The sequence below is a fragment of the Platalea leucorodia genome (assembly GCF_965183815.1).
Source record: "Platalea leucorodia genome assembly, chromosome: 10".
Lineage (NCBI taxonomy): Eukaryota > Metazoa > Chordata > Aves > Pelecaniformes > Threskiornithidae > Platalea > Platalea leucorodia.
In genome coordinates, this window is record NC_138832.1 from 16,941,146 (window position 1) to 16,968,433 (window position 27,288).

Genomic DNA, 27,288 nt, shown 5'->3' on the forward strand with positions numbered 1-27,288 from the left:
GCGGGCCCGATTGTTGTGACAGCGCTACCTGTGCCCTCTGCTGCCCCAGAGAATACGGGTAAAACAGCCAGCAGAGGCAGAAGGTACAGGAGGGATGGATGCTCGTACACTGACCAAAGCTCACATGCACTCTTCCTCCCATCAAAGACACTTGCAATTTCATGAAATTATGTTTTCCATCTTGCTTTCATACGGTCCCATGACAAGCCTTCTGCTGGTTTTCCACAGAAGCAGAATCTGGGCTCCCTGTCCATGTTCACCACCAAGCTTATGGATGAACAGGTGGGTCACAGTACGTAGTCACCTGAAATAAAGCCAGTGCTCAGCCCATTGATTGCTTTGGAAGCTAAAGAAACAGAAGCTAAGTGCCGGCGTGGTGAGGTCCTGGGCTTTGCTGGCTCCATGTTCTGGGGACTCTGGAAAATCCCAGACCTGAACGCAGCTCTCTGGCAGCCTGCGCCCTGCGCAGGTGAGCACAGCCCGCAGGGATTTTTACGGCTGCTTTGGGAGCCTTTCTGGAAGGAAAAGGCTGTCTGCTCTGGAGATCGGACAGTCCAGCCCGGGGCTGTGTCCGGCTGGGTTCTGAGTATCTCCAGGGATGGGGATTGCGCAACCTCTCTGGGCAACTCGCCACCCTCACAGCGAAGAAGTTTTTCTTCTGTAATTTCTTGTTTGTGCCCGTTGCCTCTATTCCTTTCACTGGGCACCACTGAGAGGAGTCCGGCTCCATCGTATTTACCCTCCCTGGCCCCATCAGGAATTTGTACACATGGATGAGAACCCCTCAAGCCTCCTCCAGACCGACCCGCCCCGGCTCTCCCAGCCTCTCCGTCCAGCGCCGGCTCCCGCCGGTGAAGGGCTGTGCGCTCGGCCCTCCCTGCCGCTGCCCTCCCCGCGCCCGCCCCCTCACTGCATCGAAGATGTGAAGCCGCTTAGACAATTTTCTCAGACAATAAACGGAGGAATTTAGTCTACGCTATGAGAACGTTGACTTCACGGAGGCATGTGGGCTGCTGTTGGCAGAGCCACTTAGTTCACAAGGAATAAATGAAAAGGGAAGTTCACGGCATCTGCTTTGCATGGACGTTCTTGGAAGTTCATTTGTTTTCACGTGCAGATCCCACAGGCTGTTCAAAGCTAGGACAGAGAGCCCGGCTTTTTCTATAGTAAACAGAGGAGACGAGTCAAAATGTGTTGTAAAACAGAAATGACTCTGAAGATGAAAGAAGTGATAATATTTTAAAGAGTTAAGATGGGGAACCCGAGCAAGATTTTATACCAGCTTCCAAAACAAAAGATAAAACCAAACTCCATTGTCAGGCATTTAGCCCACAAGTTTATAGTCGGTATTGCACCAACAGCTAATAAGACCTTATCTCAACATACTTCTGAGATAACAGGTTAGACTTTGAGGCTACAGAATATTCTGGAAACAAGTTGCAAGGAAATGCAAATCCACAATTTTTTTATTTTTTCCAATTATTGTCAGGATTGCCAATTATTTCTATTGTACAGACCAACTGAGCTACCCGCTTGCTCCTGTTATACACCAGTTCTGCCAGGGTTCTTCTTGAGTCTTGGCGACTTTCACCAGTAAGAGAGCTCCCGTTCACCGGGTCTTAGTAAATCCCTTGGAGAAAACCTTTCAGAACACACTTGATATTTTACTTTAGCTGCTATATTGGGCTGGTATCCACAGCAATAATGGTGGTTTAATTTTTTTTTTTTTTTTTTTTTTCATCCTCCTATCTCCACTCTCCTATTTTCTCTTGTAAATGACCAGGAAAAAAGGAAAACCAAGGGCAGTGCCGGGGGACGCAGCCCTCTGCCGGCCCCTGCCAGCAACGCTCGCAGGAGCCCGCCCGGCTGCTCGGCGGCTCGCAGAGCACCGCCACCCTGCCGCCGCTGTGCTCTGGGGCTTCTTCCTAAAAAAGGAGCCCCGAAATACTTTGTTTCAATTTGGCTGTGTTTCAAAAACTTGGTAATTCCTGGAATTTCCATTTAAGTTGCAAGGAGCGGTGCTGGAAAAATGTTGTTACAGATGGATATTCCATTACCTTTCCAGAGAAAATCAAGTGCTGGAATTACCAAAAAGAGACATTTTTCTTCTAGCAAAAGCTTAGTCTCTGTACCATTGGATCAACCTATCTTGATGCAAGTGACACAAACACCTACAGAAAATCTTTCGGATTCGAGTCGAGCATTTTCCCACCTCTGGTTTGTGTAATTGGAGAGGAATGGGGAAGTTGTTACTGGTATCTTGACCTCTCAAATTCTCCACAGTAAAAGCTATTAATGTATCGGTTTTATCTTCCCTGTGTGCCTGTAACAACAAACCAATGCCCACTAACCGGCAAAGTGGATGACAGGTAAAAGGAACGGCGGTGAGGATGAGGAAGGAGTCACCGCGAGGGGAGTTTTTGCTCTTTGTTCCTTCCCAGCAGCTTTCGATCACCGACGTTTCCTGCGCACCCGGACTTTGCCCAGACCAAACTATTTCATTGCTGTAAGCGGGTGTTTTACGGTGCAAAATACATACACAATATTGTACTGTTGTAACAGAAAATGAGGTTGGCTGGAAAGCTCTATTGATTTTATGTTAAAGTCGGCAGGAAGGGAGGAGGACAGCGGGAAACTGCGGCCAAGGCCCCAGGGCCTAATAAATAACGAAGGGGATGGGATCCCTATAGCCCCGCGGCAGAGCAACACAGACGGGTGACTGACGATGTCGGGGCTGGCCCCAGCCGATAACCCCGCAGGCTGCGGCTCCTTGTTTAATCAGGAGCTGGCAGATCGCTGGCAGCTGCAGGGCAGGCGTTTCTCTCGCTGCTCTGCCAACAGGGCGTCTCATCTCCAAAGGTCCCCTACCCGAACGGCAGGGAGGACCAATCCCCAGGTCTCCTCAGACCTCTCTGGGGGGATTCCAGCCAAACAGGAGATTCCCTTCCCCAGCCCTGTGAACAACTCTACCGTAAAAAAATAAATCATCTCCAAGCCCTCTTTTGCTCTAAATGCCGTGCTGCAATGCCCACCCCTCTCCCAGGCTTTCTAAGTTTTGCCTAAAGACTGTACGGCTCCACGCTTGGCACTGAGGGAAACGAATACAGAGAGAAGATGCTTCTTCTACGCTGGTTAGACGAAGCGCTCATCTCATGGAAGTATTTTGCCCTCACCATGTTTAAGACAGGTGACTACTGCACTAATTTATAAACCCTCTTTGCCACCAAATAGATTGTAATATCTGCCTTAGTCCTACAGGATGACTATAGGAAATAGTCCTATAAAAATCACAATTTGTCTTTGAGAAAATGAAATTAATTAAATTAAGAAAGATGGGACTTCATGTCTCACGAAATACACTCTCAGGTGATATATCTGTTGCTTTCAAGATTTAAAAAATCTTCTCAGTTTTAGAAAAAAAAAATCTGAAAAATTAGGGTCTGCTTTCAGAGCTCACCCTAAATAATTCTTTTATTTCTGGAGTCTAGTCTAACTGTCGGGTTTGTGACATCCCAGTTACCCAGCGGGTCTAAACAAGGTTCCAGCCCATTCTCCTCCGCTGACCTCCGGGGACCGGGCCCCCCTACTCCTGCCGCGCTCACGCCTTGGCCAGCTGGGACCACCACCGCTCGCACCAAACGCAGCTGGCACCGATTTTGCAGCTGCATAAAGCCCGTACAATTCTGCCTTTACTCACCCGGTGTTAGTATGGGCTGGCACGCTCCAAAACCAAAGGAAAAAAGCAAGTTAATTTGAGTCTTGACATGCCGGCCACTGAAGTCTAAATCACTTTCTCCAGAGGCAGAACGAAAGCTTTGGTTTATTGGCTACACGTTCCCAGTAAAACATTTAAGCTCCGTTTGCAAACGCTAGCTCTATCGTGATATCAGGAGAGTCAAAGCTGGCCGTGTAGTACAAGGCGGCACTGCACTTTCAGGGCCGTACAGCACATTTCTTACTGCGCTGCGCAATACCTTGTTTAGGATGCTTTTTTTTGGTTTTTTTGAGCGAAGCCTCACGCGATGGTTAGGTTTGTAAAGCGCCTGTGATGTTCCTACAGGTGCATAACTGGGACTGGGAGCCAGCTCAACAGCTGCTGGTGGCTGACTCCTGTGGACAGCCCAGCTGTGGGCTCCACAGCTGGAAGCTGCCTGAAGCAGCGACCCCGACCAGCACGGGGATGCGATCAGCAAAACGCTGGCTCATCTCTGGATTAAAAACCGCTCGGTTTGCTCACAAAACCAGTCAAGCATTACTTAAGCCAAAGGATTCCTAGTGCAGCTCCACCAACGTATATTTCCCAGAATTAGCTACGTATCCGTACGCTTTGTACCGAAACGCGTATTAGACAGGTTGGCCTAGAGGAACACACACAGAAATAAAAGCCAAGCAATACAGTCTCACACTTAGCTTCTCGCTTCTTCCCTACTGCCAGATCCATAGCTATTAGGGCCAGAATGGGTGACTACAGTCATTTTGTCTAACCTTTCATGAAGGAATCAGGGAATCCCAGAAGAGGCTGAGACCAGCCACTCTTCAGAAAGGATTAGAATAATTTAGGAAAAAAAAAAAAAAGCAAGATCTGGCTTGCAATCTGCAAAAAAGAACCTGTAGGTTCATTTGTGTCCTCTAACCTCGAAAAATAAACTAGTGCCTTCAAAGCAGACACTACAAGTTTCTCTACGTCACTGTCTAAAATAATTTGCGTGCTGGAGAGGTAAAAAACGGTACTAACTTTGGGGACTCACCAGTTTGGCTGCACTGTGCCCAGCTCAGAACCTAACAGCAGAGTATTTCTTTTTAAGCACTGAAGTCAAGACTCAAATTGCACATTTTTTTTTTCCCCATTTAATTTCTCGATTAAAGCAATAAACACAACTGCTTCCTTAGAGCCCGGCTGTCCTGGACCAGACTCCAGAGAAATGATCAGGTTTCAGCGCTTCGCGCTGTGATACTCACCGAGATGCGACATCAGGACGGTGTCGTTGCTTTTGTTCGGCGCGTTGTAGATCACAGCTGCTGTTGCACCCCTTCTGGCTGCCACCTGAATTTTTTCAGCAAAACTGCAATTGCCTCTTTCAATCAGTGCTATCCACGGTGGTTTTGTGACGGTGAAGTGGGTATTTGCGTCGCAGGCTTGAAGATTAGCAGATTTAGGAATGCCCACAGGCCCCCAAGCACTAAGCAGAGGAGAATTTATTCCATACAGGCCACATTCGCACTGCTCGGACACAGACCCGTTGCTAGTGCTGTTGTAATAGAATAAACTTACAGAGGCACTCACAGAAAATGCCTCTGTAGTCTTGAAGAAAATACTAACAACCAAGAGGCAGAAAAACCAGAATTTAGCCACTTGCTTCATTGCTTATTTGTATAAGCACAAACCGCAGATGCCTACAGCTATTCTCGGCGGGTGGTGGCTGCCGCTAGCCCACAGCCTGCTGATGAGTTTGAATTTAAAGTTCCAGCAGGAACTTGACACCACCCAGGTAAGGCCTCGGTGCGTCAGTCAGCTTATCTGGAGCGCGGGCTGGGGCGGGACACAAGCGACACACCTCCCTATCGGGAAGCAGAGGCGCAGACTGGAGGACCTGCAGGCAACCTTCGGCCCCAGCTTTCTGCTCCTTCTTCACAAAGCATCGTTCTCCCCCTCCTGCTCTCCCACGGCTGCACAAACTCTAGCCGTGACGATGCTTCCTAAGAGATCGCTCAAGCCCCCTGCTCCTATTTCAACCTGAGCGTCACTTCAGAGGACCAGCTCATCTTTCATTCAGTGATGTGAGCTCAGGGTTCTCGCTTCACAATGCAACCTGTGATGTAATGACCTTCTTAAAAAGGCCAGAAGTGGGGGGAGGGAAATATTAAAAAAAATTACCCATCTTACGGACTAAGATAACCAAGTCATTCCCCGCATTTCTCCTTTCGGATTCTTTCAGTCATCTATTCTGTCACGTCCAGCTTGTTCTAGTGTTTATAATGAATGATTCTAACATCGATTTATACCAATGCAAGAGACGTAGAATCACCTAAACTGACCACAGAAGCAAACTACGTCTTTCAGCCCATTTTCGCACCCTAGCTCACTTTCAAGATTTACATTGAGATGTTTGAATGATTATCACACAACTCTCCATTTCTGGATGTAGTCTATAGATTCTTTCTCTGAAATCCATCAGTGTGATATTGCGTAACAATTACTACTATTAACTCTTGTTTTCTTATATTAGAACAGAAAAATGAAAACCTTACTAATGTCAGAAGTCTGTAGTCCATAATGAAAACAAAGGACAAACTGTAAAGTCATCAAGACCTTTGTCCGGTTTTTCTGCAAAAGTCATGCTGTGCACAGCGTTGGAAGCCCAGAGAAGCTGCAACTGGTGGCAGATATTTTGACGGAAGCTCGACCTAGTTCTCCTGTAAAGATTCTTTAAAAGAGTAAACATGACTGTGGAGAAGATTCTTAGAAAACTGAAACAGCTTTCAGAAGTGAAAAGAAAAAGGAAAAAAATTGAAAGAAATAATCCAAGACATTTATATATATATTAATTCATTTATTTATATTCTCCAGTTTTCAGTTGCACTAGTTCTACATCACATTAATTCAAAACTCATCTTGCCTCTAAGATCTATGACTTGGCAAGTTTTATATACGCAAAAGTACCATTAGCTACATACAGTTTACCTTCTTCTGTTTTTCTTTGAAATTAATGCTGGAAACATAAAACACATGCAAATGTTAAGATTTTAGAGTACAGTTCTTTGGCTGGGTATGAATTCTACAGTTAGGGAATGTGCTCTGATAGTATTTTACCCTCAGCAGCGGCAATACACAGCAGCAAGAAAGATGATTCCTATGACATTTTGCAGGAGTAAAGATTCTGTATCTTGGTTTAACATGGCAAAATTAACATGTTTTGACAGACACTGGATCAAAAATACTTTGGTTTTATACTTGTGTCAATAAACACCAAGTGAAATAAAACAGCAAGTAGTTTCTTTGCAGAGAAGACCTTTGCCCCAGTGCTACAGTGCTGGTTTGGCAGGGAGGAGGGAGAGAGTGTGGTGGAACCATATATTAACACTGCAACACTTCAGAAACTGCAGTTGGCATATTAAATTCAGTGTAACTTAAGGGGAAGGCGTAAGTGCTTCTACAGAATGACCCAGAGTATTGAAATTCCAAGTCTACTATGGGCATTGAATAGTCTCTAGCTACACACCGAGAGCCTGTGCTTCTAACACTGGCACTTCATTCGGCAAGAATAAGTATCTCTCCTCCCAGCTTTTGCCATGAAAAATTTCAAACACCACTTCTGTAAAATCAAATTCTATACTTTAAAGTCTCAAGTGCATATTGTACATATTCCACACCATTCTGGTATTTCTTTTAGAGTTAGGAAGTCCTAACAGGGAGGGTGAAATGATTAATGCTACACGTTTAAAGTGTCGTAAGCAGTGCAATGCGGCAGCCTTTGCTGCGTTTCTGTTGCATGGGATGGATGCAGTGGCTAGAGCAACTGAACGGAGTGGCTCTGTGACAGTGTTAGCCACATCAGTCCTTCTGTACAAAGACAATTACTTTAAAAATTGCTTCTAGAAATAATGGTTTCATTAAAAGTAGACTTCGACCTGAAGTATATCTAAATAAAAAACACTGGCTGACACAGTCAGCATGGCTCAGTTGGTACACGAAGTGCTGGTGCTAATCTCTCACTCTAGAGCAATGGCCTCTAATCTTCGCATACCCATAAGCAATAAAATTACACAAATTAGACAGTAGAAGAGCAACACCGTGCTCTTCTTGGGTTGGTACGTTTTCATTTTGCCTTCTGTGGCAAGGTTACAACATACTCTGAAAGGCACAGGTTGACAAACGTTGCTCTAGAACTAATACTGTATGATCCATACAAAATATAAACATACAATACATAGTCACATTTAATTAATTTTTAGTCCCTGTGCAATTTAAGTTAAACTTTTCTCATTAATACATTTTTAAACTGTAAACCACACTAGAGAGACAGAATAACCTCATCAACTTCTTTAGAATGTTAAGGCTTTTACTTTTTATCTGAAGTTGCCTATGAACTTGCGCTATAATAAAGACAGGGACATTTCTCCTTCAATTACCATTAACTGAAGTTAAGGTACAGAATTTAAGTACTTGAAGACGAAGTCCACTGTCCCCAGGGCAGATGAGTGAGCTACTAGCTGAAAAAGATACTCCCCAATTCCCAACAGGCTGCTAAAACATGCCCAGAAGTTTTCCACAAAAGAATAAATCTGTTCCTATAAATTAAGTCTGTGGACTTTGGTCAATAATGGTACAATTTAATTGGCAAGCTTCCATAACGCGATCATTTCTTCTCAAAGAATTGAACTGAGACCAGCATTTCACATGGACAAGTTGGCAAATAGCAATGTGTTTTAGCTCCTGCTTGAGAATAATTTCCTAAGGATTCAGTTGTATGAATGATTTGAGGCTGTTTGACATGGGAGGAAAAAGTAGGACTTGGTTCTGAACTCAGCAGGAGCCAGCTGCTACTTAGTATACAGGCAAAAAGGTGACAGAATTTTACAGTCTCTTGCTCTTGTGGAAGTAGCAGCTTCTCGCAGCTGCTGAGCTCCTTCATGTACTCAGAATACAGCTACTACTGAAAAGAAAGAGGATAGCAGTGATCAACAGAAAAAAACCCCAATGGTGTGACAAACTGTGTATCCTGCCATGCTAAGCACTCCTTAAAGAGAGTTTTTCTCTTGCAAAGCTAGAAGCAAGTTCCACTAACAAAGTTTCTTTTTTTTAAATATTTCATTATTTTTTTACTAATAAATAAAATACGTTAAAAACCTTTGGGTGCTACATTCACTATCCAACACTGTATATACAAAAGCAGACATATAAAAACACAGCAGTTGACCTTGCTCAGGTAAAAAGAACTGAAAGTGGCTTCTTGGATCACTGAGTCCAGTCCCCGGTACGAAAGGCACCATGGTATTTAATCCCTTTCACAAACACAGTAAGCTCCAAGCCTAAAGAGCAGTTAGGCTGCCCCTAGTATCTCCCACTGAAAGATCACTATGGAACATAACAGCTCTAGCTCTAAAAATCATTCTAATTTCCATCCTAAATTTATATCACAGCCAGTTAATTCTTTTGCAAACTTTGCCCTTAATACTGGGAAAGCCTGCCTCTCTCCTCAGTTCTCACCCTGATGTATACATTTCCTGTGTACGTACGTGCACAGGCAGAGACAGAGAGATGACAATCGCACTTATACTCCTTGGTATCCTATCAAAAGATAAGCTCACTGTATTCCCTATTCATCCTTCTTGAACATAAGTGACCAAGACACTGTGTAATCTGTTTCAAGACTGCCAAAAAATAAAGGCAACAATTGTCCTTCTCAGTTACATGGATGACCATTACAACTGCTCTAAGAATCATGATGTTATGTTTGTGTCTGCTAGTTCTAGAAAAGTGCAATGTGTAGAGGGTGTATTCAAGTTACAGCAATTTTATTTCCCTCCTTTTGAACAATATAAATCTGAAAAATAAGTTATTAAATTACACTGGATCCAGCACACCAGGTTCCACTGTCTTGTAGATTTTGCTCAGAAAGACTTCCACCTTATCATCACCCAAGTGACAGATGTCCAGGATGCAGACAACATGTTTGCCGTCTAGGTCCATCGCTGCTTTTACAATTTCATCTAGAAGTTAAGAAAAGGTGTTTTAATATACATACGGTAAAAAAGTATACTGAATCAACATTGTTTTCCACGCAGTAAAGTGTATACGTTCAACCTTCTTTCACTGAAAAACCTCCCTCTAACTATTAAATGCTGGCCTACTGGGATTTTTTTTTTTTTTTTGGGTAGATTTTTGTTAGCAAATTCCATCACTAGAAGTGACGGCATCAGAACTTAGATATGGAAAAACTGAAATATGCATTACTTAACCATTAGGGATTCTCAGATTTCATAGTATTATTCAAGGAAAAGTAAAGATGTATTTAAATAAAATCAGGTCTGTCTATATAAACATGCAGGAAAACACGATGCTTATATAGCACTTTGCAGTATGATACACATTAATAGTGTTCACTGTATTTGTTGTGAGGTGCCAGTAATTAGAAGCATAATCTGAAGGAAAATAACTCAATAGCAGGCAAATATTTCAGTTTATAGGCACTGTAGGTTGCGTTAAAGCAGCTGTTCAGAGTGACATCAGTGAAATGGATTGACTGATTGAGTTATTCCACACTCTTTCAAAGCAGATCAAGCCAAATATTCACACGCTTAGTCACACACACTGACCTCTATGTCAGTATAATTTTGCATCAACAAATAACTGCAAATACTATCTAGGTCACTTAGGAGTTTGTGGTTTGGATATTAAAATCCTGTCTTCAGAGTATGAAAACAGCTCCAGTGGTGGTCACATAGAATTCACGTATCTTTCACTGAAGAGGTGAACAATGTCTGACCTACAACCGAGATTTCTACAGAGGATTAACTCGTGCATTGAAAGATAAAACAAGAAACGATAAATGAGTAACGTCAGTGAAAGCCAGTCTCACTTGAAAGTGGAAACATGTCACGAAGCCTTTCATTGCTAGTGGCCTTCTGCTGACATGCAGAGATGCAACTCATACAAGACAATAACGTATCATTTTGAATGTCTTCTAGTTGAAATAAGTGGGGATCTTCAGGACAAAACAGTGGAAGAAATGCAACATCTATTGCTACATCGTGGTTTATACCTGTTGAAAAACATATTTAAGTTAGCAGCAAATTTAATCTTCAGCCCATTAGCAACTTCACGCACCATTTCTTCTTTTTTTTAAAAACCAAACTATTGCAGGCTTGTTGTGGTTTAACCCCAGCAAGCAACTAAGCACCACACAGCCGCTTGCTCACCCCCCGCCCTCCCAGTGGGATGGGGGAGAGAATTAAAGTAAAACCCATGGGTTGAGATAAAGACAGTTTAATAGGACAGCAGAGGAAGAGAGAAGAAGAAGAATAATTAATAATAATAATAATAATATAATATACAAAGCAAGTGATGCACAATGCAATTGCTCACCACCCTCTGACTGATGCCCAGCCCGTCCCCAAGCAGCGATCGCTGCCCCCCAGCCAACTCCCCCCAGTTTCCACACTGGGCATGATGCCATATGGTATGGAATAGCCCTGTGGCCAGTCTGGGGCAGCCCCCCTGGCTGTGCCCCCTCCCGGCTTCTTGTGCACAGGGCAGAGCATGGGAAGCTGAAAAGTCCTTGACTGGTGTAAGCACTACCTAGCAACAAGTAAACCATCAGTGTGTTATCCACACTATTCTCATCCTAAATCCAAAACACAGCACTGTACCAGCTACTAGGAAGAAAATTAACTCTATCCCAGCTGAAACCAGGACAAGGCTGAACACTGATTTTTATTTATTTGCTCTTTGTCCATTAATTAATGATTGTATCTAAAAATACATTTCAGTATATATATATTTATTCATAAGCACATTCAAATTGATTTGATGTTATAACATACTATGATTTAAGGCTAACAATGCTGTCAGCTCAGAAAATATTAAACCAACATTGGAAGCCATTTCACACTCATTTTTAACTTTATCGCTGCTACAAGGGCAGAGAAATTCATTTTACAACCAGTGTATCTATGCAGTGTGCGGTGCAGTACTTGTGCTACTTTTGTCTTGAATATGGTAAGTCCCAGGATTCTAATGACTGTAAATATTCAAACACCTTCTCTGCAAACCTCCCTTAGTAAATAATGGAAACTTTTAAATTACGGGAACTTAACATGAGCATTGTTAAGCTAGGCAATTTCCTTCTTTTAATGGGAAAACAAAATCAAACATTAATATCCCACAGTAATGCTAACAAACAGATACACATCAACTTGCATATTTATGTTTTAACAAAAAAAGATAAATCAACCGATGCTTTGTGCTAACCAGAAGCAGCAGAGAGCAGTTGATGAGCATGGCTAAAATACAGCCCTTAATTTTCTAGCATGGAAGAAAGGCACTTCAGGAGCAACAGCACTCAAAAAATAACTCAATGAGAATAAAGCTCAAAAGAAGCATTTATAGTTGTCCTTTTCCCTTTAAGAACACTAACTTGTTTCTGATGAATACCTCTCCAGCAGGAAAGTCAGCTGACAATCAAGTGCAGTTGAATAATTTACCTGATTATGTCAGACTGGTTGAACTAGTGAACAGGACCTACCTCTCATTGTAATAATCAATAGCTTAAGGACTACACACATTCTTCAAATGATACTCATAAACCTATATAGAAAATTGCAATTATATGAAAAGTGATACCAGCAACAAAATACTCAGTAATTTCATTTAAAGGTATTTTTAATGAGAATTACAGCTTTCCGGTATAAATTATCCTAAATTATGACTCTAACAAAAATCTGAAATGTCAACCATTTTTTTAAACTTCAAGAAGCACTCAGAATCAACTGATTAATTTAGAGAAATCCATTCAGTTTCTGACGAACTTTCAAGTCATTCTCAAGTTAACGCAGTAAAGAGCTAAGATCTTATACTGCTCTTGCTTAACCCTATTTTAGAAGCTGAGCTACCAAATACTTACCCAGAACTGTCACTTCATAATACCCAAGGCCACTAGCACTTTTGAACTCATTGATACTTTTATCTATTCTGGTTTCTTTTGGCTGGTGCACTGCTGCATGAAGGTTGTACTGTTGCATAAGTAAGTCTTTGTGCACATAATCAAATTTACGTGGGATGCTTTCTGGGAAAATTGTGCTGTGATGCAAATATTTCATTAACTTGTCTTTCACTTGTGCCCATAGGTCACTCTGCCATGAATCGCAAGTTCTTCCAGTCTCTTCAGTTTCAGGTATATCACTCATTCCTTCTCTGTCTATTTTAAACACAGAAAATATTTAGTTGTTTATATGCTCATAGAATCATATCCCTTCTCTGCTAGATGAGAAATATTTTCATTAGAGCATTTCAATTAAGAAGACACAGCAGAATGTTCAAAACATACAACACAATGAAACTAGGGTTGCAACGCGAGTAAACTGGTAACCTCAGAGGCTAGGCTTGTAGTAAAAAGACTTATTTCACCACATGAAGAGCATCATCGTAGCTTCTTTTTGGAGAGCGCATAACTTTTTTAATCAACAGGCAGAAAGCATGAAAACAAGTTTAAAATGGGTACAAGTGAACATAAACTTTTCTATCCCTTGAACAATAACCGTATGCTTGCATTGAAGACTACGCTACATTTAAAATTTCTTGCTATACAGTCAATGATAGCTCCATTCTTCTGTCCTATTACATGTAACTTGGGGATTGTTAATGGTAAAAGCTTATATAACCATCACTTCCAATTTTGAAGGCAAGTGCTAAACCCCACCTTTTGAGCTTATCAGAAAGCTCATTTCAAAATATGCTCAGTATAGCCTTCTATCTCCTTCACCTCCTGTGAAACAACTTGCTCATCACCCTTCTGAACTGGGTATATTATCCACCCCAACATTTCTCTATGAACATATGCTTTTTTACTTCTTTTTAGTGTCATAATTGCTATGATGGAGTATTAGGATGTTCAAAAATGAAGAAAGCGGAATGCACGCAGACAAACGATACCACATACGCAAGAACGTTCAATGAGGGAAATAAGAGTCTTGCTGCATTGAATTAGACAACAAAGGACAGTGAATTTAAAGAAAATTGACACTAATACTGAAACTGAAAGTGTGCTCTGGATGGCATAAAGCAATCTGCAGTATTTTTCTCACGGAAACGGAATTCATCATATAAGGTAAAGGGGCACGTGAAAGCTGCTACACGAAGAAACATTGTTTCTCGCCGTTTTCCTTGGGGAATTACACTATTCTCAACAAGCATGAAGACTTAATACTATACATCAGGCAAATAAAGTACAAAAAAGTTTCAAAATATAAGTAGTAGGATTAAAAAAAACCCTTTCTCTTTCTAGAACTTCCATCACGACTTTACTTTTCTCCCTCAATATATCATTGGTGCTGTAATTTGTGTGTCCTACTTGTACACTCATTATTAACTTAGCGTAAACAAATGTGTAATTAGGACAGCACAGTAGAAACGGCCACGACTGGTTATTTAAACAATAAGATGCTGAAATCTTTAACAATCTGACCGCACTTTAGAAGAAAAATAAAGCAGATGTTTGAACTCCTCTAGCTACAGAGCGCCTCTTGGCAGCAAAGACTACTTTCTTCTTTAAACCAATCAAAAAGATAAAAATGGCTATGATGAACATTTAAACACACGATTTCCCACAACAAGCGATTGAGATGAACCCTATTTTGACTTCAGTTAGCAGAGATATTTTTTTATAAATCTACTGTATAATTACAGTATACAGCAGATGCTTTTTCTTGTAAAAAATTAGAAGTTCACGTGGTCGTCAGCCTATACTGTTACCTTAAAGTTTCTTGCAAACACTTTTGTTAGTAAATCTGAGTCAGTGCATTTCTGCTTTACAATTACGTTTCATGTTATCTTACAGCACAGACTGCAATCTTTTACTCCTCCTTTGTACCTCTTGCAAAAAATAGTACCCGGAGTAAATTAAATTCCAGTGAGTGAACCTTATCCCAATACTGACCCCCCCAAGATATTTCAATATTTAAAAAAATACTTAAATAATTTTTTTTAAATATCTCTATTGGCTCTTTCTGTATATCTACCCAATAACTATTCAAAAAGTGGTACTTTGATGCAGACTGCTAGGATATGGAGCTGCTAAGAGACAGAAGTGTCAGCACCGCTAATACACAGTCATAAAGGGAGGGAGAGAGAAAATTTCACATTCCCATAAATAGCCTCTCAAGGCAGCTAAGGGCAGTTTCCCTTGCTGGTATTTAAAAAAAAGCTCTACCTGGGACCGTGGTAACAACACTATGAAGCTCAGAGTAACACTTTTCCATTTTATACAGTACCTATGACCTGCATATCAGTAAATGGAAAAATAAGTATATGACACGTAAGTAACTGATATACAATCCTACAATGCTGCAAAAAAAAAAAAGGTATCTTCAAATTCTGAAGGAACACAGCATAGAAAAGTGTTCACTTTGATACATGCACCATAATTATTAGGCTTGTTAAGCAAAATATAAACATGCTGTTATTTAGATAAAACTAGCATCAGCCAAACAATTAGTATTTTATAAAAGACTAATGATATTGCCAGTAGGACTGACGTTATGTGAGAAAAATATGTGCATATGTTTAGTAGCTACATTTACTAACATATTAATATAATTACTGCATACTTACATTAGGTGAGAGACTGATTCATTTATTTTGGACTATACTCAAAATATCAGCCAACTGAAGTTAAATAGGGTTTCAAATCCAGTGAGGAAATATCAGTGCAAATGACATTTTAATTTAAGAATAAAAGTATCTAAATATATCTGTATTTTAGATATAAATATCTAAATAAAAGTATCTAAATGTAAGTATCTAATGCAAGATTTCTTTACTACAGGTAAAAACGAGGCATGTATTTCACTGTACATCCTCACATCCTGTTTTTTTTTGAAAACCAACCTTTTAAACGAACTCATTGAAACCGCACACATGCATTCATTTTATGAGATCTACACGATATCCCAACAATTCTAGAGAGAGTAACAGCATAGCACAATAAACACCACCGCTACCAGAAATTCCTGTAAAAATAACTTCAGGTGAGAACACTCAATTTGATTTCTCATTTTTAAAAGCAAGAAGAAATTTCACCGAAGACTAACAACCAAGAAAGTAATTAATTCTCAGACTTGATTATGGATATGTTTTCTTACTTTTGAAGAACAGATCTCTACATAGTATCTCAAGCTGCTCTTTCTCTGGAATAAAACTTCACTTTAAACAGTTACCTGTACAAATTTTTCTCCAATCTGAAAGTTTCCTCATCATTTCAGTCTCTTAATATATTAAACATTTGGGAAAATTCACTGTAATTTCTGTTGCTTTAAAGCAGCACAATGGAGTAGATCATCATCAATAGGCTACAAAGAAAACCTACCGAGGTCATTACTAAATGAAGATGAACTGCTGCCTTGCAAAAATAAAAGGATGGACAACATTATACATAATATAGTTATACATAGAAGTAAATTGGCAGATGTTAATGTTGGGACAGATGCTAGTAGTAGACAAACTTTTAGATAAAATTACATGACTCAGAGTATATTCAGTAAGCTCTGAAAAGAGGAAAACATGTCAAAATATTTGCGTGAAATAAAAACCAGACCAAGCTGCACATAATGACAACTGACAAATTAGACTTCTTCCTTCATCCAAAAATAGGTATCAAGAAGCTAACTGCAGGCAACACGACTTTATTTTTCAATTGCAGAGGAAGAAAGAAGAAATTAATAATACTAACTTAGAAAAATCCCTAAACCATATATCATTATTATTACTGGCTTGCATGTTTCATCCATTTCCTCCCACATCTTGTATTTGTCTTTTTAATTAGGTACTCACATAGCTTTGGGGCTACCTTCCCAGAGAGGGACAATTTTATCACATGCAGATCACTATAGCAAGAAAACTGCCAAGAGAAAATGTGAGGTCTTACGCTACTAAGTGCTTCTGAGGTACAAAACTAACTTAAAACTTGTATAAAGCAACACTGAGAATTTATTCCCCATACTGGGAAACAGCCCAGCCCTATCCTTCCAGCCATCCTTTAGAACACATCAGGGACACGACTGAGCAGAACGGCATTAACAATACGTTGCTACAGTGGCTCCCTAGAGGTTGATGCAGCCAGATGTCCACAAGAGCTGTCTTGACGAACAAGGGTTATAAGGATATCTTTGTCGCCTGTTTTGCACCTGAAGAGAAGAACTAGGCTTAAACCTCCTAGGGTTAATGTAACAACTATTTGCAACGTACCTGTGCAGTGCTGTAAACTCTCTGATACAGCCTGTCCGTTTTTATCTTGCACAAAATCTTCATGTTGAAATTCATCCAAGCTATAAAAAGAAAGTTACAGTATATATATATTTAAGACCTATTTAACCTCAAACACTATGCAGCAAAAGTTCAAACCTTGACAGATTTCTAGTGATAAATGATACAAGCTCGAATAAGTGAGCACTAGTACCTGGTTTCATATCACGAGACTTGTAATATAGCAGCTTGACGTAACGAGACCTACTACGCTCAGTAAATCAGTTTTGACGACCTTGGGACAAGAACTGATGTATTTCTTTGCTTTATGAAGTAGATAGGAAAGCATTTTACACTCAAAAAACAGTGTTTGTTGCCCTCTACTGGGCACCTACTGGAAATAGCATGTGTGACACTAAAAGCTGAACATCACGGATGGCCAACAGGTTTATGACTTGATTCTAAAAAAACGGTTGCACAGCCTGCTGCTGCACTTTCATATCAGCACCCTTCAGCAGTCAAAAACAAAGCATGAATGGAGCTGTGTCATCACTCCGGAATCCAAAATGACAGAGAAATTCCAAATACATATTTACCTTTGGACATACTACCCTGTTGTAACAATCATTTCAATCAAGCAAACTAGATTTTTGTTATACTTTCATTTTTAACCATGAAATTTTGAATTAACGGTAAGCAACTATTCTCTAACAGTCTCTAACGAATTACCTAGGGTATTATGCAGGAGAAAAATGTAACAGATACTCTGCAGCCACAATATGGTAAAATAAGCTCTTAGGCCCATTTATTCCTTTCTTCTTTGCTCCATTCCTCCTCTTATAAACTCACCATGATGTCTGAATAAACTTAGGGAAAAGACTATCTTGATTATCTTGCATCACAAACAACTGAGACATAGGCAAGACTTTGTTAAGGTACCATTAAAATTCCAGACTACCAAAGTAGTTACTAATAAAATATTGTAACTGCAAATACACAGGGACAATATATAGACAGTGAAAAAGGAATCAAAGATGAACATGCTGTTCAGTGGAACATTCTGTATTTCAGTCATAAGGATTTACAGGGTTTTTTTTCAATTTTTCCCATTTCATACTAGGATCTATCTTGACCATCTTGATATCTTGATATATCTTTCATGTCAATGTTTCATAACAAATGGAAAATATCCAAAAAGTAGTGAAAAGATAAAAGGAAACACATTGTGTTTTAGTGAGTATGAAATACATTGTATGAAATGCACTATCATTGTGGTGTGGGCTAAGTATTGGAATGACCTTCTTGTGATCGCCAACTCTAGGCACAAAAGAAGCCTCACTTAAGCAGCACAAACTGTGCAACTGAGGTTTCAGCCACCTAATTTTTTAAATAAAAAAAGCTGTCACTGAGAGAACTTTAAAACAACATGACTCCACTTGCTCCCCACCACCCACCCAAGCTTCCGTGCAGAGTTGTGTTGAAAATGTTGGTAAATGAAAATTTGTATGTGTTTCTATGTGACTTTGTAGTCCAAAGCATTTTTCAAATTTTGAGGTCCAGAAAGACAGATGCAAGATGTCAGATATAAGTTTATGCAGTGGTGCTTTTATGTTTTCTGATGAAAGGTAGCAGGAAAGTTTGTCTCTTTCTGAAACAATAATTCAGTAATTACATTGTGCTTCCTATGGTATAATTTCTAGATAAAAGAATGTTTCCATGAAAATAGTATCTTATGAAGAATTAATTCCTTTCACAAGTACCATCATGGAGAGTAATTGCTGTGTATGCATAACAATAAATTAAATATCTACATACCAGCTATATTAATACATTTTCAAGCCATTAGAAGACATTTTCAAAAGTATTAACAAAAGCAGTCTAATTAAAAATTAGTGCCCGCAAAACTAATTCTCACTTTTGAGACTTGGACTTCTCAACAAGAGACATGACAATCTCGCACAACGTTAGGAAAGGCTTGCTCAGAAATCAACGTGTCAAGTTAGATACACGCCAACTTCCCTCTTCATGAAAGCAGAGGACTAAACCAAGTCACGCTGCTGATAAGTCGATATTACGGAAATGGTTTCTTTTTCTTTTAAAATTGTCTAGTTTTGGAGGTGACTAGGCTCTGATTTAGAGCTAGTAGAGCCTCTAAAAAATATGAAAATAACTTGTCACAATTTTTCCCAACTTTTTTCACAGATCTGAAGCTGGGATGATTTCTCCTACCTGCCCAACATGTTATTCCTACAGGACTGCTTTCTGCTGGATGTGTGTGCAGCGTAACTTGAGCTAGGTTTGCAAGGGAAACCTACCTGTCTATACACACACTTTATAGGCTTCTTTGCCAGCCAGTATGTCTGCAAGCCACCTGATATAATCCAAATCCTTCCATTTACTGCAATATGCCGTGGCTGTTGTACACCAACACGCCCACATTCCTATTTTGCCCATGCCAGCTTTATGAGAACTTGTGCCATGCCAAGTCTGCTATTCCCAGCCTGCATTCTGCAGATTCCCCTTTTCACAGATGCCCACTTGCAAAAAAGCCATTATTCAGTATTTCCAGATGCACTGGTATTCACCTTTTCAGTCATTTTACTTTAAAGTATTGTCAACAAAAATAACATTAATCAAAATAGATGGCAGATGAATATTTTTAGAAAATTTTGGGAAAATAAGCATGTCTTGCACTTCACACCTATTTCCTAAGCACTAGGACTAAATGGGATAAAAAAAAATTAAGAAAGAAAATAGTTACAATTTGTTGCTATGCCCAAATGATGCAAGGGATTAAAGTGCCTCAAAACAACAAAACAAAACACCCCACTCACTGATATAACTGGCAGAAGCCTTATTTTATAGACTGATTTGAAATTAAGTTAACTCAACTGCCCTGACACCATTATGGCATACGCATCTGCCACGGCAAGTAACAGAGAAACCAAACAGCCTTCGACAGTAATTTGACAGGTCTACGCAAATCGATTGTTGATATCTAGCAATTTCTCCCTGAAAAATCCTGATTTATGTGAAAAAGGGGTCTGACGGAAACGTCAAATTCTGGGAAACTTTCAGTCACGCAAACGTCAAGCAGAATTTCCCCATACTATAGAATCCCCAATCCCCTAGCTCTCATCAGAGGGGAGGGAAAAAGGAGAAAAGGGTCTAAGTTACATAAACATTTAGAAGTGAAACTGCAAGGATAGAAGCATACAAACAAGTTACTTTCAAGCAGTGTGAGCGTGTAGTGCACCAGCAACTCCATGGTAATCGCAGTGCTAAACTTACAAACATAAAAATGCTAAGAAAACTACTGTGGTTTTTTTCCACTTCCACATAAAAATAAGCCTTTCGGAAATTCCTGTTCTTTCCCCATTCACAATAAACTATCAGTTAAACTACTTTGGGGTATATTCAAAGCTTAAAAGTACCGTTTATGTTGAATGTCTCTACTAGCAAGGATATAAATATCAACAATAATATTAAATTAACCAGTTTCCTCTTACCTTGTTCTTTCAGAAACCCTTAATAATCAGATAAATAAGTTACCTCAGAAATGTAGGAACTGAGGCTGTCAATAAAGAGCCTTGAAATAAGCTTTTACTGTTTAAAAACAAAAAAACCTTAAAAAATGCAACCACATGCTGAAAAACTGCACAAAATACTTGACACAAAATAACCTAAGCTAGAATATGTACTTCAAAATATATCTCTACTGTTGTTATTTCATCAATGTATTAAAATATTTCAGTGAGAGCTGACATTCTGCTACTTCTAAGCAACAGAACAGAAAACAATGCAATTTTAAGGCATGTCAGGCTAACTTTCTATTTTTCTTCTGCAATTTGGAGAATTCAGCACAACTTCATAGTTAATTACAGAAATACACAAGTTACCTTTTAATTCTATAGAGTGAAACAGCTTTCCATAATCCAACACAGACTTTCTCCTCCTTTAGTTGGGGTTCTAGCACTAATGGCATAGAGTGGACACACAGGTAGCAAGGAGAGTAGCAGATTGAGAAAAGCAGAGAACAAAGTAAACATGCCTTAACTTTTTGCTTCACTTTTAAGAAATGGGGAGAAAACATTCTTCCCACCCTCCACCCCCAAGAAAAAATGGAACATTTCTCAGCAAGCGAAAGAAAACCAGATTCCTCACATTCCAAAAAACCTCCTGATTTTCCTATGGATTTGTGCCACAAGTCCCTGCAAACTCCTGCACAACCTGCAGAGATATGACCTTAAAGCCAGGTGTTATGCTTTTAATGAATGGGCTGCAGAGCCCGACAACCATTTTCCCTAGAAAATGCAGTATCTACCAAGAGGACCAGAGGAAACAGCAGACATATGGGCTGAAAAGAACCTCGTTTATCCCGCAGAAAAAGCTTTTGCAAATTAGCTTCCAAGAAATGTTTTTCAAGAAAACAAGCATGCTTGTAGGGCAGTAACACTGGCACAATGGTCAACAACTTATGATCGACCCCATCATTACTATTGTTGCTGTATCCCTAGCACCATGATTCTTTGTTTTAGCGAGAAGGGAAGAGGTGCTAAAAGTTAATAAGAAGGCAGCTGAGGGGCATACGTACTCATGACACAAGCCCAAATCACCACTGCCAAAAAACCCAAACATCTGAAGTTATTGACGCCAAAGAGTTCAAACATTCAAGCTACCCGTGCAGTGTTTGGAACAAATGATGAGAATTTACGGCCCTTAAATAAAATGCATGAAGGAAAGTAGCATTTTACCCCAGACTAGCAAATAACAACACTCATTCAGTTTTTTCCCATTTTCCCATTATTTCCCATTTGTAGTTATTTCATTAGGTTCCACAGTTGTCAGGGCTCTGGATTTGAAATTCCTACCTGGATTTAAAAAAAAAAAAAAAAATCCTTCTCTGGATCCAAACCGAGTTAAGTAAAGACTGTTAGGTAGTGGAAGGAGCCAAGTGGCTTCTCAAGGACAACTATACTTACACCTCTGTAGCACCAAGGATGACACTCAACCACCACTAGCAAATCCATTAATGCTATTACATTGTCCACTCTGCTTGCTAACCAAGCACCCCTCCCTCCTACCTTTGACTTTCCTACTTAAACTGTAATCTCTCTGAAACAAAGACTACATATACCACTGCTTGCCACGATGGACCCCTGTTACTATACATTCCCTAAGTAGCACTAGTAACAGTATAAAAATATGTTTAATAACACACTCAAAATTATGTTTCAGAATAAAATAATCCAAGATATTTAATTTAGAAGCAGTGCAGAGGAAGTGAATAGAAAATATTAAACTCTACCCTGATCTGTTCTTTCATTTCACTTCCTGAATTCTTGACCTGCAGAAGTTTCACTTCAAATATCTTTGTCTCATCATTGCAATTATTTAACATAATTAACTTCACATGACTTACGCCAATTTTCTTCTTGCAGACCGTGTGAAATAGGGGTAAGGTGATACAGGAATAACAGATGCAGTTCCCCTTAAAGTAAGAAATTCACCATTACTTTACAGTATTTAGTTAAATGGAAATACACAAAGCAAAGAACATGCATGTTTTTCTTTCAGGCAGAATGAACTTAGGACACTCAAATGTTGGAATTTTCCTTGCAGAATGGAAATCCACTAAGAAGTTTGCCAAGACAGAACTTCTATTCACCAGGTTTTTCTTAGTCTTAAGTTTTCATTCAATCCTAATTATATTTCATTTCATTTTCCCTCAAAATATTTTGAATACCCCACCCTCTTCCCACATTATGACTTCTGGATGTGAAAAGTCAAGAAGAAAAATATACCCTCTCCAGCACGAGAAATCCACTACAAAAAAAAAAAAAAAAAAAAATGCAACTGGCTAGATTTTTGCACCGTTATATCCGTCAATGTATACACCAGGCTTTTAATACTAAGTATGGGTACATTAGATTTCGCACAAACATTGCAACAAAGGGCAATCTTATACAAGATTACTCCTGAACCTAATATGGTTGTATCAGACAAATTATTTTGTCTTATTCCGTTTCCCTATATCAGACTGATTTCCTTTGTCTATGTCTGACTAGATGCAATACAACTTCATGAAATACCACCACAAGTAGCGCCATAGCACTACAAGTTATTTTGAGCCTTTAGGTTAGCACATGACCACCATCTACTTGCCTCTCTGACAGGAAGTTACAGCTACATGCAGTACATTCCATTAACCAGAAAGAAAAAGATAAGGCATGTTTGAAATTGAGGAACAGGTATACCAGATCCTGATTCTGCATTTTCAGTGAAGAAATCCTCACACCACTGTAACGGTTGCTTGTTCCATGGCTACGTCACTAAACTATACATGGTTCAAGCATTAACTACTTTTATTTCAAATCTGTGAGATTAACAACAAAGTAGCATAAATACTAATCAGAAGAGAGCATTGCAAACCAGACACCTGCTTTTAATCAATCCTTCATTAGCCTGATCAGTATAATTGTCATCAGCTGATGCTAGGAAAAGTACCTAACTACCTTTTAAAGATTAAACTATATATGCTTTTAAAGCTTTCTTATATATATTTTCTACAGCCTGGGCTCTGAACTAATTTCTGTAAACACTTTTTAGAAGATCCACTACATATTTATGAAGAGAGCTTACTGTTCTGCAGCTGTATTTAATCTGCACGGTATCTTTCTCTTGACTGAACCCTTTTTCGACAGTAGAGCTTGGTGCTGATGTTGTTCCCCAGAAGTGTAATGCGGCCCCAGAAAAGACTTAACTTCTTTATTTTGAAGGCTGGTGTTTTTATCCTTGGGAACACAGTCTTCTTTGGACATAGCAGAACTTTCAAGAGACTGAGAAGTATCTTTCTGCAACAACAGTTAATTGTATAAGAGTTTCAAAGCACTTAAAGCCATTGCTTCCAACTCAAAAACCTGCAAGTTTTAAAGTAACTCTCAACAAAACAGAACAATTTACCCTACCTTCTGAAAGTCACATTATATCTACCAGAAATTATCTTCTAATCATATTAATAAGATAAATTCTGTCTAGAAAGCGACAGTGAGCATGTTGCAGTAGTTGCCTCTCCCACATTCTAATTTACATTAGGTTATCCAGTCAAACTAGTAACTTATAAACAGTTAAGTAGTTTTACAGAGGACTGTCATAACACTTTCAGAAAAGCACTGAATCATTGCTTTTTAAAAAGTTCTAAATTATGACTTTCAGAAATTTTGCTCTCAAAATAGCAAATGAAGTTAATCAAGAGACAATGTAACTAGGTTCTAAACTCCAGTGTAAAATACTCCATTCTAACTATGATCATAGTTGCTTAAGTGCTATAGCATTAATTCTCAAACACTGTACCTGAACAAGTTCTGCTCCTGAGGCTTCTTCAGCTGCACTGCTACAGCTGACGTATCTTATGGCACTAATTATGCCCTGAACAGCAATCCGCTTGTGTTCTCTGTAGTGCAAGTCTTCAATCTCTTTCCCTGTTTCACCTATGGCTTTCAAAACCGATTCAACTGCAAAAAAGAAATTTCCATTAGAAAGTTTTAAAGAAATACAATATCAAACTATCTGAACACAAGACTCAAAAAAAAAGATAATTTGTTATTAAATATTAAACTGATTTAAAATTATATTTTTGAAGAATTTTAAATCTTTTTGTTGTTCAAATCATATGGAAAAAAAATTTAAACAATAAACCTTTTTAGCTCACAAGCATCTTTTAGTATGCATTATCAGATATCACAATTTCTGTTTCAGGTAAAATTTCTAATTCACTGTATTCTTCAGTATAACTGTCTTTAATTCTGATTTAGCAGAATATACAGAGTAAAACTTCTGGGCAGATGCGTAGCTGATGTAAGCTGCTACAGGTCTCCTGCAGCTAATGGTGCCATGATACTTTCTGTAAGATGAGGATTTAGCCTATGATACATTTAGTCATGAAAGGAAGTTTTTCTTAAATGACATTACAAATTTGTGTAATCACTAATAGTAACTGTGTTGCTTTTTGACTGATGCTTTAAATGCTCAGAGTAACACTGAACTGAAAAAGGCTACAAATCTTACAGATATTTGACGGTATGATACCTTTATTGTTTTTACAATATTTCACAAAGTTATTTGGAGGTCGTGGAAATGGATAATAGCCACCAATGACAGTTTTCTTCATTTGATCAGCTTCACTTTGTGTTTTAGTCCACTGAATGAAATTTTTCACTTTGGTATCCTTGGTGTACGGTTGGCCCTTGTGCCACCCTTTTAAAACAAAAATAATCAGGTATCAAACCCAAAGCAGGTTACTGTCATCCGTTCTCATCTTGAAACTATCCTGAATACTACATAGAAAAAATGAATTAAGAAAAAGTAGACTAGAGAATACAAAAGACATCTTTCCACTAGTCAACAGTGTTTTATGAAATGAGTGTCTTGAATTCCTTGACTAACACTTGCATTTGACACTAAAAGCTAAACAAATGTTAAGTAATAGAAAGAAATAAAACATCTAGCAAAAATGCTACTAGAATACTTTCTCACAGGAGCACTCAAAACAATAAAATGATCAGAAATTGTTTTACTAGCAGGAAAGAGCAGATAAATCATCTTGATAGGGTTCAGCAAAGATTGTTACTTACAGGTAACTGGCAAGGTATGTATTCATTGTTGGCTCGTTTAAAACCAAGATATGGGCTAAACACCAGTTTTATCAAATAAATTGTAATCTGACCAGGTCTGCATCTAAGTTGTGAACTGAAACAGATCTTATCCAATTGTTTGCAATCTCCAGCTGTAGTTCTCATTTAGGCCCCAAACAGACATAAAATGAACTGAAGCTACGATGGGACACAGCTTAACTATTTAATTAGAAAATTAAGCACAAAATATACTGAAGGAAAGCAAAGGAAAAATACAACCTCTCAAACCCTTCATTTAGGATTAAATTAAATCATTAGAAACCTACTAAGACAAAGACTAGCTTGCTTTGCTAGTCTAATTAAGCACAAAACACCCTACCTAGCTTGTCAGGACAGACCATGTGTATAGAACTGACTATGTTCAGGTACCTTGTTAGCACATATTTTTCTCTATTCCTACTTGTCAGTAGAAAGATTCAGACTGGGTGACTGATATGTTAGGAACACTGAAGAAATGAGCTGGATAAATGAACACAGGAAAGATACACCTATTGCATCTTAATACTCCCTTGTAGGTAGGCCAGTACATCACTCGCCTGCAACACTGCTATCATCTGCCTCCTGATTCAAGAGCAGATATACTATAAAGAGCTGTGCCTGGTCCTGCCTGTGAGACGCTGACTGGTGGTATCTAGTGTACAGTATCACAGGGCCATGAAGAGCATTGTAACTGCAGATGGGAGTATTCAAACAAGACCATCTAGAAGGAATGCGCCTCAGTGCAGCCCAGCACCACATCCCTTCCCAGACCACACGGTCTGCATAAGGCCCTGCACATTGGGAAAGATGAAACCTAATAGCTCTCCAAATATCTGGTGAAAAGGATTAGCTAAGATAAATTTAGGACAACTATACCCTTTTTTTTTTTTTTAAATAAAGAAATTTGTAAGCCAGAAAAGCTGCAAGTGATTTTTAATGTTTTTAAGGAAGTGGTAATCTGCATTGCTACACTATCAAAGGATTAAAACAGTCTGAAAGAATTAGTAAACATATGACGTAACCTAGTAATAGTTATGTACTTTTCATAAGACACACCCATTAATGCCTCACAAGAATGCAATGGCATTTCATTATTAACTCAAAGCCATTTCTGACAGGGAAACTAATACTATGCACTGATTATTTTGTTGTAAAACAAAAATACCCTTTCCAAAGAAATAAGATGACAACTACACAAACCTAAAACTAGTTTAAGTTACCTGTAATGAATATTTGACTTTCATTTGAAGTTGTAAGGTAAGTTGTGCTGGAAGAATTCTCAGTGAGGTCCCGTACCACTCTCATCTGTGTACACACCAAATATGTCACTAGAGGAAAAAAAAACTCCAGTTTTTTTCCTGATATTTCATTGATTTTAGAATGTCAAGACTAAACCACGCTGGATTAATTTTATTAAGTGCTCTAAATAAGACGTTTTAGTTCTTGACCCTACAAATGCTTCAGCATGTATTGAGCCTCCATTATAAATTACAATATGGAGATGTAATTAAATTTTCAATTTAATAACCGTGCAAGGCAATTTCAGCATACATATTAGGACTAAAACATGAGATACTTCATCGGGTAGGATATCAATGAAACAAATTGTAAAAACATGTTATATTAGGTGGCTGCACTTCTTAAGGATAAAAAGCGTAA

At 39.0% G+C, this 27,288-nt stretch overlaps 2 protein-coding genes across 2 annotated transcripts in view; both read right to left on the reverse strand.

Moving 5' to 3' along the window:
• RNF128 (ring finger protein 128) overlaps positions 1-5,483 on the reverse strand; it is a gene marked incomplete at its 5' end in the record, with an annotated part of 39,702 nt that extends 34,219 nt beyond the window's left edge. Inside the window, one exon of the mRNA XM_082323503.1 lies at positions 4,960-5,483. Within this exon, the coding sequence (XP_082179629.1) occupies positions 4,960-5,362 (403 nt within the window). The remainder of the gene's footprint in view (positions 1-4,959) is intronic.
• Positions 5,484-6,595: 1,112 nt separating this feature from the next.
• Positions 6,596-27,288, reverse strand: part of RADX (RPA1 related single stranded DNA binding protein, X-linked) — a 29,475-nt gene continuing 8,782 nt past the window's right edge. The window contains exons 7-15 of the mRNA XM_082323141.1: positions 26,850-26,957; positions 25,046-25,213; positions 24,311-24,471; positions 23,600-23,811; positions 22,380-22,448; positions 16,961-17,040; positions 12,624-12,917; positions 10,581-10,763; positions 6,596-9,711 (exon numbers count right to left, since the gene is read on the reverse strand). Coding sequence (XP_082179267.1) covers positions 9,566-9,711; positions 10,581-10,763; positions 12,624-12,917; positions 16,961-17,040; positions 22,380-22,448; positions 23,600-23,811; positions 24,311-24,471; positions 25,046-25,213; positions 26,850-26,957 — 1,421 coding nt within the window. The 3' untranslated portion in view covers positions 6,596-9,565. The remainder of the gene's footprint in view (positions 9,712-10,580; positions 10,764-12,623; positions 12,918-16,960; positions 17,041-22,379; positions 22,449-23,599; positions 23,812-24,310; positions 24,472-25,045; positions 25,214-26,849; positions 26,958-27,288) is intronic.